This window comes from Gambusia affinis, linkage group LG14 (genome assembly GCF_019740435.1).
Source record: "Gambusia affinis linkage group LG14, SWU_Gaff_1.0, whole genome shotgun sequence".
Classification (NCBI taxonomy): Eukaryota; Metazoa; Chordata; class Actinopteri; order Cyprinodontiformes; family Poeciliidae; genus Gambusia; species Gambusia affinis.
Window position 1 is genome coordinate 26,631,860 of NC_057881.1, and position 14,206 is coordinate 26,646,065.

A 14,206-nucleotide genomic window follows, 5' to 3' on the forward strand; every position below is an offset into this window, starting at 1 on the left:
GGATCAAAAGTACTACTCTGATTATACAAAGTTCACGGAGGACATGGTGATGCAGAGAAAGTACCAGAGAAGGAGCTCTGTAATTCCCCTGCCTGGTATATTCCCCACCATGGGGTATACCATCCTCAAAAGCCTGGTAAGATCCGTGTAGTTTTTGACTGCTCTGCACAATATCAAGCTACTTCACTAAATGAACACCTGCTTACAGGGCCTGACCTCACAAACACTTTGGTGGGAGTACTCTGTAGGTTCAGGAAGGGCTCAGTGGCTGTAATGTGCGACGTGGAACGTATGTTTCACCAGTTTCATGTAACACCCCGAGACCAGGATTATTTACGCTTCCTATGGTGGGAGCATGGTGATCTAAGTGTTCCCCTCTCAGTCTTTTGCATGAAGGTTCACCTGTTTGGTGCAGCCTCTTCACCTGGTTGTGCCAATTTTGGTTTAAAGCATCTAGCTACACAAGGGGAGGGAAGGTTCTCTCCAAACACAGTGAAGTTCATTCAAAGAAACTTTTATGTAGATGATGGATTTGTAAGTGTTGCATCTGAAGCAGAAGCAATAAAACTAGTCAAAGAAGCAAGAGAGCTGTGTAACACAGATAAACTAAGATTACACAAGTTTGTATCAAACAGTGAGAATGTGTTAAAGTCGCTGCCCAGAGAAGAGTGTGCTGACAGTATTAAAGACTTGGAGAGCCACTGATGGAAAAAGCACTTGGTGTTCAGTGGTGCATTTCCTCTGATGAGTTTCAATTCAGGATAACAGTCAAAGAGCATCCAATGACAAGAAGAGGGATCCTGTGCACAGTAGCATCAGTGTATGATCCACTGGGATTTGTGGCAACCTTCATCCTAAAAGGAAAGCAAATCCTGCAACAGTTATGTCAAGAGAAAGTCGGATGGGACGAGCCTCTTTCAAATCAGCTCTACAGAGAGTGGGAATCCTGGCTCCTAGATCTTCAAAACTTGTCAAAGGTGAGAATCCAAAGATGCATGCTACCTGAAAACACAGACATCACTCAGTGTGATTTACATCATTTTTCAGACGCTAGTATGACAGGCTATGGACAATGTAGCTATTTAAGAACAGTCACATCCAAAGGGGATGTTCATTGTGCACTAGTCATGGGGAAGGCACGCGTCGCCCCAACCAAAGTCACTACTGTCCCTAGACTTGAGTTAATAGCTGCAGTAGTTACAGCAAGAACAAGTGTAATGCAAAAAGTGAACTGGAGATCAGCAATCTTCAAGAACATTTCTGGACAGATTCCAAAGTGGTGTTGGGATATGTGAATAATGCCAAAAGATTTCATGTGTTTGTGGCAAATAGGATTCAAAGGATAAAGTCACTCACAGACCCACAACAGTGGCATCATGTACCATCTGAGAATAATCCTGCAGACCACGCGTCAAGAGGACTAAGTGGTCAACAGCTACTCAAATCTAACTGGTTTAAAAGACCAGAGTTTTTGTGGCAAAGTGAGCTACCCATTGAAACTGACAAGGCTATTGAAGTTATTTCTAATGACCCAGAGCTAAAAACAGTACATGTGCTCAAAACGGAAGTACAAGAAAGGAGAACAATACTTGATCGTCTCAATAAATTTTCAGACTGAAGACGAGCGGTTAAAGCTATTGCTCGTCTAAGGAAGTTTGTGAGAGATTTTAAAGGAGACACACAAAGCAAAGGTGAAAAAACAAGTATAGAGGACAGACGAAAAGCAGAACTGTTCATAATAAAACTTGCACAAGAAAACACCTTCAGCAAAGAAATCAAGGCCTTAACCCAAGGAAAGGATATCCAACTCAAGGATAAAACACATAGGCTCTATAGCTTAAACCCATTTGTTGATGAACAAGGAGTACTCAGGGTGGGAGGACGTTTAACAAGAGCAAGCCTGCACCCATACATCAAACATCCTGCCATTATCCTGAAATCAAGTCATGTGTCAACTTTACAGAAAAGGTGCAGCATCAAGGAAGAGGAATTACTGTCAACGAGCTGCGTTCCAATGGAGTGTGGATCACAGGATGCAGCAGTGCAGTTGCTTCACACATCTACAAGTGCACAACCTGCAGAAAGTACAGGAGGCATACCCAAGATCAACAGATGTCAGATCTACCAGAGGACAGAATGGCAACAACACCCATTCTCTTACTGTGGTGTTGACTGTTTTGGACCTTTTTATGTAAAAGAAGGCAGAAAGGATCTTAAAAAGTATGGTCTTTTGTTTACATGTATGTGTTCCAGGGCAATACATGTTGAAATGTTAGATGACCTTACTACTGATGCTTTTATTAATGCATTGCGTTGTTTTATTTCTATTCGTGGACATGTAAGACAAATCAGGTGTGACCAAGGGACTAATTTTGTTGGTGCTAAGGGAGAGTTTTTGAATGCACTGAAGGACTGTGACAAAGAACAGTTGAAACAATATGGATGCGAGTTTGTTCTGAACACCCCATCCTCAAGCCACATGGCAGGTGTTTGGGAAAGACTGATTAGAACCATTAGAAGCATTTTAACTGCTATTCTGGATAAAACTTCTAAGAGACTTGATAGTTCTTCCCTCAGAACATTTCTGTATGAGGTGATGGCTATTGTAAATAGCAGGCCGTTAACAGTAGAAAACCTAAGTGATCCAAATTCAGAGCCTCTTACACCAAATCATATTCTCATGATGAAGTCCAGTGTTATTCTACCTCCTCCGGGTGAACTTGTGAGTCACGACTTGTACCTGAGAAAGAGATGGCGCCAAGTTCAGTTTTTAGCCAATGAATTCTGGACAAGGTGGAAGAAAGAATATCTTCTTAATCTTCAACAGAGACAAATCTGGCAAAGAAACAAAAGGAATGCAAAGCTGAACGACATTGTTATTCTTCAAGAGGACAGTTCTCCAAGGAACAAGTGGAAACTGGCAAGAGTAACAGAGATATATCCAAGCGCAGACGAAGGATCAGGAAGGTGAAGCTGTTGCTAAGTGACTCGACCTTGGACAAGGATGGAAAAAGGACTGTCAAGCCAGTGTATCTTGATAGACCAGTTCATAAAACTATGTTGTTACTGGAAGCAGAGTAAATGTTAAAATGTAAATATATTCCAATTGTAATGTTATATGTTTCAAGTAAAATCACCATAGGTTAGTGATTTGGTGGGAGTTTTACTGCCATTATTTTAGTTGACATGTTTTATTTTGTATTATTTATCCACCCATCCATTTTCTATACACCCTTTTTCCCTAATGGGGTCGGGAGGGTTGCTGGTGCCTATACCCAGCTAACGTTCTGGGCGAGAGGCGGGGTCACCCTGGACAGGTCGCCAGTCTGTCGTAGGGCAACACAGAAAACAGACAGGACAAACAACCATTCACACACACCTAGGGAGAATTTAGAGAGACCAATTAACCTGACAGTCATGTTTTTGGACTGTGGGAGGAAGTCGGAGAACCCGGAGAGAACCCACCATGCACAGGGAGAACATGCAGAAAGACCCCGGGCCGGGAATCAAACCCAGGACCTTCTTGCTGCAAGGCAATAGCTCTACCAACTGCGCCACTGTGCAGCCCTTTGTATTATTTATATTTTTTGTTATTACGACTCTTATTTTGAAAGGTTAAAGTAGTAGTGGAATCCAGCATGTTGCTAGGGAACCAGAGAAAGAAGACGCTATATGAAAGCATAGCTTTCACAAGTGGCTGTAAAGGGTCATTTAAGTTTAAGAATTTATTTAATAATCTCATTTCTACCTCGAAAGGAAGGGTCAGCCAGCGAGGTATGTTTATATGTATTTATGTAATTTTTATGTTTTTATTGTCGTTATTGACACCGTCTCACTTAAATTTATGTTGTATTTTAGTTCGACGGTGGTGTTATGTCAGTGGTATAAAGTGAGATTGACATTAAAGCTGACTTTAAACCAGCAGTTCAACGAACTCTTTATTGCCATCAAAAAGAAGAAGAGGTGGAAGTGACAGCCACCAATGATGGCAGACAAGCAGTCTTCATGTAACAGTGAGTTGTTTCTGTGCCATTAGCTCAGCTAGTACATGAGCTTGATTGACATTGCTAAGACACTCCTTCTGGCTCTCATCGGCTGTACATTTCTTGAAACCTAAATAGCAGCACAGGGACGAGATAGAGAATATTGATCTTTTAACAGATCATCTGTCTCATAAGATTGCTGTCACAACATGGTGAGGTTGCCTTTTGCCAGCCACATCGAAATGACATCAATGCCATGACTGAATGTGTGACTGACTACATAAACTTCCCCACCAGAACAGTGAGCTGCTTCCAGAATAACAAACCCTGGGTCACCAGTGAACTAATGGAACTGTTAAGAAAGAAAAAAAAAGAGCTTTTGGGGAATGAGACAGGGAGTTACTGAGGAGTATACAGAAGCAGCTTAAAGACAAAATTACAGACAGTAAGGAGAATTACAAGAAGAAGCTGGAGAATCAACTGTAGAGGAACAGAGGAATATCTGTCTTCAACCAAATTGGGAACTGCTGTTCACCCCTCTGCCTCTGCCTCCCACTTTTCTGTATTTAGAAGTCAGGTGAAGAGGCACGGAAACAAGGCTGCAGGTCCAGATGCTGTCAGCCCCAGAGTCCTGAAGGCCTCAAGTTCAGCTCTGTGAGATTCTGCAACATCTCTTCAACATTAGCCTGAGCCAGAGAGGGTTCCATTGTTGTGGAAGACACCTTTCTTGGTTTCCGTACTGAAGAAAACTCGCCCATCAGTCATTAGTGATTACAGACCTATTGCCCTGACATCTCACCTCATAAAGGTTGTGGAGACACTCCTCACCTGATTAAGCAGATAAGCACATATTAAGACCGGTGTGAAGTTGGAGTTGAAGATGCCATCATACACCTGCTTCAACAAACCTACTGTCATCTGGACAAAGTAGGCAGCAATGTGAAAATCAAATTCTTTGATTCCTCCAGTGCATTTGCACAATTCAGTTTGATTTGCTTTGTCAGAAACTCCAAAAGACACAGGTGAAGGCCTCAATCACATGGATTTATTGCCCCTTTTCCACTGGCTTTACTGCAGCAGCCCTGCTCTACTTGGCCCAGCTCTACTACGAAGTAACCGCGTTTCCACAGACCTGGCTCGGTTTGTAGAGGAGCAATGCCTCCTGGTGGGGGCTATAGAGCCCCACCTCCAGGCACCATGTACAGCACTGTGCTTCATTACTGTGTGACCAAACACAAGTTGTTATTTTTTCTAGACAAAAGAGGAGAGAGCTGAGCTATTTTTTATAGCCTGATTGTGATTTTTCTGAGATTTCGAGAAAAGGCACAATGTGAGGAATGCTGCAAATATGAAGGACAGCTGATTTCCTCTTTTCAGCTAGAAGAAATCAGGTGGCCCAGAAGTTGCAGGAAAGGCTATCGCCGATTTCTGAATTACAACTGCTTTAAAACTTGTAGTGCCGAAAATACATACGCTATTTTTAGCCAGGGTGTTGCGAATAACATTAGTATCGAAATTGTCATATGTTGGCACAGCACATTCATAATATATTCCAGTGGGTTTCAGATGTTGGCAGACCATCAGTGTGATTATTCTTGCAGTTCTCTGAGTTGTAAGATGTCTCATCTCATCATGTCCATCTTCCTGACTGCCAGTCGGTATTTACCTTCAGGATGTCCAGAGACATCCTTTCTGAAGCAGGGATCAAATGTGTCCAATGCGCTGATAAAACATTTGCCATTAAATTTTTTTTGCTGATGTTCTTACAGAGATGAACTGCCTGAATAATCTATTGATTTTAATTACTCAATATGTTTATGACTCATCTGATGTTCAAGCTATAGTTGGAAAATGAATAAAGTTGTATTCCTTCTAATCCAAGTAGCTTCGATCAAACCTTCAAAGTTTTCACATATCTGGTCACTAAGAATTGATTGAGTTTAAACCTCCAACCTTCAAAGAACAACAAAACAGAATCCAGTAATGGATCCATATATATATATATATATATATATATATATATATATATATATATATATATATATATATAAAATAAACAACATATGAATATAAAACGAGAATTATCTCTGAAAACTAGGCGGCACCAGTTGAGTTGTGTTTAGTTGCAGCTGCAGCGCAGAGTCTGACAAACATACACACACACACACACATATATATATATATATATATATATTATAATACCTTAATCTGCTGTTAATGTGAGCGGCCACATGGAGATCTTAAAAATTCTTTTTATAAAGCTTGTGCAACCAAAACAGTTCTGTGGCGCTTTTTAAAAACTCACACACAAAATGAAACTACTAAAGCCACATAAATTACATCTTGCTCCACATTATTGTGCAAATTGGATTTAAGTGTCATAAAGATAAAAATTTTTATTGTGCTATTAAATTTATAGATGGTACTGTGTGTCAGGGCTCTTAGAATCACTATAATTAATTTCAGAGAGCTGGTTGATTAGTTTGTCTAGTGAGCTCAATTAAAGGAAATCTACTTAAGAAGGATGTTCCACATTACTGAGCAGGTCACAGGTTTCAAGCAATATGGGAAAGAGAAAAGATTTCTCTGCTGACGAAAATCATCAGATAATGTAGTAGTGGATTGGTGGTGGATGGCCACCACGTCCCAACATGGCTGTGACGTCAGCAAGGAGGTGGCAGAGTCATTTTTTTGGCCGAAATCATGAGGAGAGAGATGGTCAGCCCCTTTAGAGTCCCCGAACATGTGAAAATGACCTCAGCAAAGTATATGGACTTTCTGACTGATCACTTTCTTTCATGGTTCATGAAGAAGAGCTGTACCTTCTGTAGCAAAATAATCTTCATGCATGACAATCCACCATGTCATGCTGCAAGGAATACCACAGTGTCATTGGCTGTTAGGGGTATAAAGGGGAGAAACTCATGGTGTGGTCACCATCCTCCTCTGACCTCAACCCTATTGAGAACCTTTGGCGTTTCCTCAAGCGGAAGGTCTGAGGGTGGAATGCAGTTCATATCAAAACAGCTCTGGGAAGGTATTCTGACATCCTGCAGAGAAATTTCAGCAGAAACTTTCAACAAACTCACAAGTTCAATGGATCAAGAATTCGCTGATATCAAAGAGAGAGTCCTATGTTAACATGGAACTCTGTCTGTTAAGATGTTTTTGATTGAAATAGTTTTGGATTTTAGTACATGTGACCACTTAATGGTGCACATTCAAAGAACGACCATTTGCAGTTCTTTATAATTCATAAAATGTTTAGAAAATCTGCTGTGCAAAATAATTTGGAACCTATTGAGTTGTTTCTTTTTGAAAAAATACTGTTCTCATGGGGAGCTTTGTTCAGTAAAATTTGATTTATAATGTAATAGTTCATGACTTGAAAATTATACTGGCCATCATTTGTATTGAACATTTAAGAAAATCTGAGAAAATATCACTTGCAAAATAATTTGGAACAGGGTGTAAATCTCCCATTTATACCTCTATATCCAGTACAAATGGTCAATTCAGCGGATTTAGCTCTTCATGCAGGGCCAGTCCACGGTCGTAAGAGGCATTGAGCAAAATTTGACTTAGGGGCCTCTCTTCCTGCTAAGAACATCAGCACCACCAGTAGCACAAAAACTGGGTATGCAGTGTATGCAACGCATAGGGGCGCAAAAACAATGTGGGGAATTCTTTCCAGGTCAGCATTTTATGTACTTAACAGCTGTTTGTGTATGAAATGATCAATTACAGAGGAACAGCACTGATTAGGCACCCCTCCCCTCCTACCAGCCGCTCTCCCTCCCGTACAGATAGCTTGAGCAGCGGCCCTTTGAGAACGTGCTGAGGCATGTTTTTTTCTTTTAAATTTGTAGGAATTTCTCGACAACAAGGAGCTAAAGATGGGGCGCAGAAAAAACTCCAGGCACAAAACAGAAAACGGAAGAGGGGGAAGGATAAAGATGTTGGAGAGACGAAGAAAAGCTTTTCAAAGTGGTTGAAAGACAGTAGGTAAGTAATGTCAGTGTATCAACAAGAGAGTTGTAAATATTCAGGTTAGCTTAAGCTAGGCTAAAATGACAGATGGTTGTTGTTGTCCAATACGGGACGCGATTTATTCCGTATTGCTATAAATGTCTGATAGACACACCGATCACACACATCTCAACCATAAGTGCAATAATAATGACCAAAACAAAACACGAAAAATATTAAGGTCAACTAAATTGTTGTTGCGGGACCTAAATAGGACCCCACGAACTGACGCTGTTGTCGTGGTTACCTACACTACGCAGCCGCAGTGAGCTGCGTATTTTTGCTCTGGCAAAAATACAGACGGTAGTGGGAAGACATGGGCTAAACAATCACAGTGAAGTTTAATAGGAGCATTAAAATAAACGTGTCGGTGACATTCAGTGTCACCCAGTGGGTTTGATATCAGACAGAATGGATCAGGAGAGGAACCGCAGAACCTAAAGAACCAGACATCAGTCTCTTCATCCCTCAGTCATTTCCTGAGACCAAAACAATAATATAGATGGCAATTTAAAGAACAAATCATTCAAATAGATTAATAGTAAATAAATAAATATTGTGAAGAGAACATTAAAAACGTTTGTTAGGATTGTGTAGGAAAAATGTTGATATCTTTTATAAATAGTGTTTAGTGGTAATATTATTTCACCATTTTAATAATGTGGGTTGCCAGTTTGGATCAGGCTTCCTATCAAGCTATAAAAATGATAGAAAACATGCTAACAAAGAGCCTCAGACCTGCAGCTCATAGGAGGCTCTTTGGCTCACTTGTACAAGTTTATGTCCTTTGGGGGGGGCGCCGGTGAGAGGTTTGCATCCACCTCAAAAAATATGTAGTTGCGCCCCTGAGCACCACTAACAGCATTTCACTGTGGATTTAGTAAATTCTGGGAGAAGGGGGTAGTTTAAATGGCCAACCTAAAAAGCAATCAGTTATAATTGCAGGATACTAATTTGTATTTGTGAACAAACAGAGCTGAAACTCAAAGATTAAACTCAGAGGATCAGATTGTAGCTATGGTCACAAAACAATTTAACTATGTAAAATTGTGGGGGGGTTGTGAGAGGGATGCCGTTGCTTCTTACTCATTCTGATGCATGTTGGCGCACAAAACGTAACCGACAGCATCCAGTTTAGGATTTTCAAAATAAAAAGCTCCTCCAGACTCAATACATAGAACGGACATATTTATTATTTATTTATTATTTCTTGCGCGGCCTGGTACCAATTGGTACTGGTACCGGTTCGCGGCCCGGTGGTTGGGGACCACTGGTCTAGAGCACAAGACTTGTTTAGCTGTTTTGGTTCATATTAATCTAAGACAAGCATGTAAAATGAACATCCTTTATAGAACAATGGTCCTATTTATAGATATGTTCATATTCAATGTTTTTTGTATATTTGATATCCTAAAAGCCTATTCTCTTCTAAGGATGCAAATAATAAAAACCACTAACCTTTTGCACAACGTTCTCCTTCTGCATCTGGCTTTGTCTAAGCTTCTTGAGCAAGACAAGACGGGCCTCTTCCAGGCGCAGCTCTTCCCTCAGAGCTTTGATCATCTGCTGTCGCTCCTCTCCTGTTTTTCCCTGGAGAAAACACACAAACACACCACATACACAGTAACTACTTTTATACTGTGACTTTTACAGTCATGGATTTTTATTAATATTTTAAGGGAATAATCTCAATGGTGACTACCTGGTTAAATCAAAGCTAAAAAAATAAATGAAAAATATATCTCTTGCTAAAAACACAATAACTTTGATATAATGTTGTCTGCGTCAAATCCTGCTTTGTCTTCTCAATGTAATTACTGGAACTTGCAGTCAGCTGCATTTCTGGTATTCAAGCACATGCTACATGTTAAGGTGGTAAAACAAATTGCTTGTATGTCCTCTCTTCCCCACACTTTACAGATTACAATTTTCTGCTCCTGATCTGAGTGTTTTACTCTGTGCATGGTCTGGTGGGGTCATCGCATCTGTGCTTTTTTTTTTCCCCAACAAAGTTTTTTTGTGTGGTTTTAGAAAGACTGTCAGACCGTCACACCGCCCCATGGCGCTTCCACAATGTCCAACCATGAAACCTGCCATGCTCCTCCTGACAATTGCACTAAGACAGTGGGAGGGTTAGAATTGGGGTTCATTGGACTCAGCAAATGTTATCCTGTGGGCATCATGGAGGGATTCGCACCAATCCCACATGAGCTTTTACCCCTTGTGACATCTGCTGCGCTCCTCCTGAGGATCGCGCTAAGACCACAGGAAGATAAACCTGAATTAAGTCCAGATAAGTTAAGTTTTTGCACCTGCCTTTTTAGCGAGCTCTTCCTTTGTGTTTTCAGCTACGCTGCTTTCCACTTGCTCTATTTTTATACTGGATGATTGCATCAAAAACAAGCATTACTGCAGTTATCTGGTAGACGTCTATCGTAGGCCAACTTTCTTTATAGCACTTTGGCCTAGGTATACGTAGAAACATATACGGTATACATTTCTACCATATACCGTATATATTTCACATTCCTGCTCTCCACTTTGACATTTAGAACTATTTTGACAACACAACGTTTCCCTTAAGCATATGAAAGTGGTGGAAAGCTCCAGGGCCCAATGTTACACAACGAGAGCACAAACTATACATTATGTTTGGTACCCCACTCTCAGGATTCATACTTTCCTAATTGAATATTTCCAATCAGGAAAGTATTTGATTTCCTGGTTATCTTCATTCACAGAAAGTCCACTGCAAACTGGTGCTACAACATACCAGGTGTGCTCATTTCAGCAATTGCTTTCCATTTGTTTGCTCTAAAAGAATCCATACATCCAGGTGGTACCTAAATTGAAAAACCCATCTATCAAAAAAATTAAGTCAAACAGTAAAATACAAATAGTAAATTCAAAGCTGCCAATCATATGAAATATGAAATTCTAAATTTCAAAAAAAGAATTTTTAAAACTAATTTAAATTCTGTTTCAGCGATAGTTTTTTTTACTGTCCGTTAAAATGAATTTCCAAAGGTATGCTAAATATTTGTCATAACCACATTAAGACAGAGGTAATATTGAATCGTGGTGTACAAAGGAAAAGTGGGAGCTGTTCTAAATGAACCTTAAAAATCTCCAAGTTAGCCTGGTGCATGCGCTCTTCGGGTCGAGGTGTTGTCCTGGGACTAGACGCCTCGTTGTCTGAAAGTATGATGACATCTGGAGAAGGAGTTTGTCTGTCACGATCAACCTCGCTAAAAAAAGAACAAAAACAAAAAGTTAGAACATCTAAAGAGTGAGGTCAATACAAGACAAATCAATTAGATGTATGTTTTTTTTTTCACTGCTTCTTTGTACTGAGCAGCTCTTGGTCCACAGGTAAACCATAATACTGCTGTGACGTTTGCTGTCAGGTAATAACATGCCTGTCCAATCAAAGCCATCAGCTGTCAATCAAATCGCTTTGGTGGCATACCCGACTCGGTCCAGCTAGTACTACCCCTGAATAGGTATGAAAATCTGAGAATTGCACAGTCATGCTGAATTTGCTAATGGAAAATGAATCTGGTCGGGGGCGGACCGGACCGGACCGAACTGGTTAGAGGCGGCAAGTGGAAAAGTGTGTTAAAGGAACTGGTTTGAGACAAGCACTATGATTGTTACTAGAAAATCTGAATATTCAAACAACTAGGAAGATAAAACATGGTAAGATAAAATTGTGATTTTTCTTCTCTGCAACTTTGATATTAATGGAGAAAAAAAGTACTTGATGCATTTTTGAGGTTAATCCAAAACAGGTTAATCATAGAGATTAGATATATTCAAACGGGTTTGAATAGCTGTGATTTCATTTCTTATAAAGATCACGCCGCATTTCTCTCAATACATAATTAAAACACATATGGGCTTACATACATTATTTGCTAACCCATCCAAATTATCGGAATCAGGTGTTCCAATAATTTCCATGGCCACAGGTGAAGAAAATTAAGCACCCAAGTATGGAGATTGTTTTTACAACTATTTGTGAAAGAATGGGTCACTCTGAGGAGCTTGGTAAATTCCAGTGTGGAACTGTGATAGGATGCCACCTGTGCAACAAATCCACTTGTGAAATTTCCTCACTCCTAAACATTCCACAGTCAACTGTCAGCTGTGTGGAGACACATGGCTGAGTCAGCAACTCAGCCATGAAGTGCTAGGCCATGTAAACAGATGAAGCGGGGTCAGTGGACGCTGAAAGCGCATAGGTCATCAACTTTCTGCAGAGTCAATCACTACAGACCTCCAAACTTCATGTGGCCTTCAGATTAGCTCAAGAACAGTGCTTAGAGATCTTCATGGAATGGGTTCCAGCTGCATCCAAGCCATACATCACCAAGTGCCATGCAAAGCGTCAGATGCGGTGGTGTAAAGCAGAGCGCCACTGAACTCTAGAGCAATAGAAGCGCTTTCAATGGAGTGACGAATCACACTTCTCCATATGGCAACCTGATGGATGAGTCTGGGTTTGGCGGTTGGCAGGAGAACGGTACTTGTCGGATTGCATTGTGCCAAGTGTAAAGTTTGGTGGAGGGGGGATCATGGTGTGGGGTTGTTTTTCGGGAGCTGGACTTGGCCCCTTAGTTCCAGTGAAAGGAACTCTGAATACTTCAACATACCAAAACATTTTAGATAATTCCATGCTCCCAAATTTGTGGGAACAGTTTGGAGCTGACCCCTTTCTTTTCCAACATAACTGAGGACCAGAGCACAAAGCAAGGTCGATGAAGACATGGATGGTAGAGTCTGGGGTCAATGAACTTGACTGGCCTGCACAGAGTCCTGACCTCAACCTGAGAGAACACCTTTGGGATAAATTAGAGTGGAGACTGAGAGCCAGTCCTTCTTGTCCAACATCACTATGTGACCTCACAAATGTGCTTCTGGAAGAATGTATAAAAATCCCCATAAACAGTCCTAAACCTTGTGGACAGCCTTCCCAGAAGATTTGAAGCTGTTCTACCTGTAAAGGGTGGACCAACGTCATATTGATTAGGGATTAAGCTCGTATGCGAGTCAAGGCAGATGAGCAAATACTTTTGGCAATATAGTGTATTATAAAAGCTGAAAAGTAAATTATAAAACAATATTTGTGTTTGTCAAACAAGGCTAAGAGAAATATCTTGGGTAACAAGTTCATTCAGTTCTTGAAACTGATTTAATAAAATCAAAGAATCACTTTCAGAGTAGGACACTAGGCAGTGATATGAAGGGAGCCATATTGTTTGGGTTACACAGCATCTAAACAGTTGCTGGATTTTTAGGAAACAATCAACAGGATCACAGTCGAGGTTTATTTGTTCATGTGGGTTCTGAATACTGTTCCTTTCTCTTGTAAAAGAACAGCTCCTATCTTTTAAGATAGTTGCTCGATCTCAGCTAGATGCAAACTGACATTGCCAAAGTCTACCACAGACTCGGATGCACCAACATATTGTTTTCAAGGTTGTTGTTTTTTTTCAATCTTAAACTTTCAGTGTATTAGTAAACTGTAACATAAATCAAAGCAATCATCTTAATTTTGTAGTCTTTAACTTTACAGGAGACATAAATACTTTTGAGGAATGAAGTAACACAATGGGAAATTATATTCTTTTGTTCAATTCTTCACTAAATACCATAGAAATAAGACAGTTTAATGGTTAACCCCTTGATGGAAAGTTGTTGTGAAAGAGAAGGCTGTCTCCGTGTGGCTGTGTCCGTGAGTTTCCTAAACGCAAAACAGAGGATGCAGGGAGGAAGGAGGAACACCCCCTGGAGGAGCATGACCAACACTGAAGCAGGATAGGGTGAGAAGCTCAGTCATCCGGGAGGGACTGAGAGTAGAGCCGCTGCTCCTTCATGTCAAGAGGAGTCAGTTGAGGTGGCTCAGGCATCTGGTCAGGATGCCTCCTGGACGCCTCCCTGGTGAGGTGTTCCGGGCACGTCCCACCGGGAGGAGGCCCCGGGGAAGACCCAGGACACGCTGGAGGGACTATGTCTCTCGGCTGGCCTGGGAACACCTTGGGATTCCTCCGGAGGAGCTGGAAGAAGTGGCTGGGGAGAGGGAAGTCTGGGCCTCCCTTCTGAAGCTGCTACCCCCACGACCCGACCCCGGATAAGCGGAAGAAGACGGATGGATGGATGGATGGATGGACTTCATAATCTGCACTCTTTTG

The 14,206-nt window shown here is 41.0% G+C and overlaps 1 protein-coding gene across 1 annotated transcript in view; it reads right to left on the reverse strand.

The window, feature by feature from the left end:
* gatad2b (GATA zinc finger domain containing 2B) overlaps positions 1–14,206 on the reverse strand; it is a 64,101-nt gene that overhangs the window by 24,528 nt on the left and 25,367 nt on the right. The window contains exons 3-4 of the mRNA XM_044139151.1: positions 11,131–11,260; positions 9,471–9,602 (exon numbers count right to left, since the gene is read on the reverse strand). Of these exons, the coding sequence (XP_043995086.1) occupies positions 9,471–9,602; positions 11,131–11,260 (262 nt within the window). The remainder of the gene's footprint in view (positions 1–9,470; positions 9,603–11,130; positions 11,261–14,206) is intronic.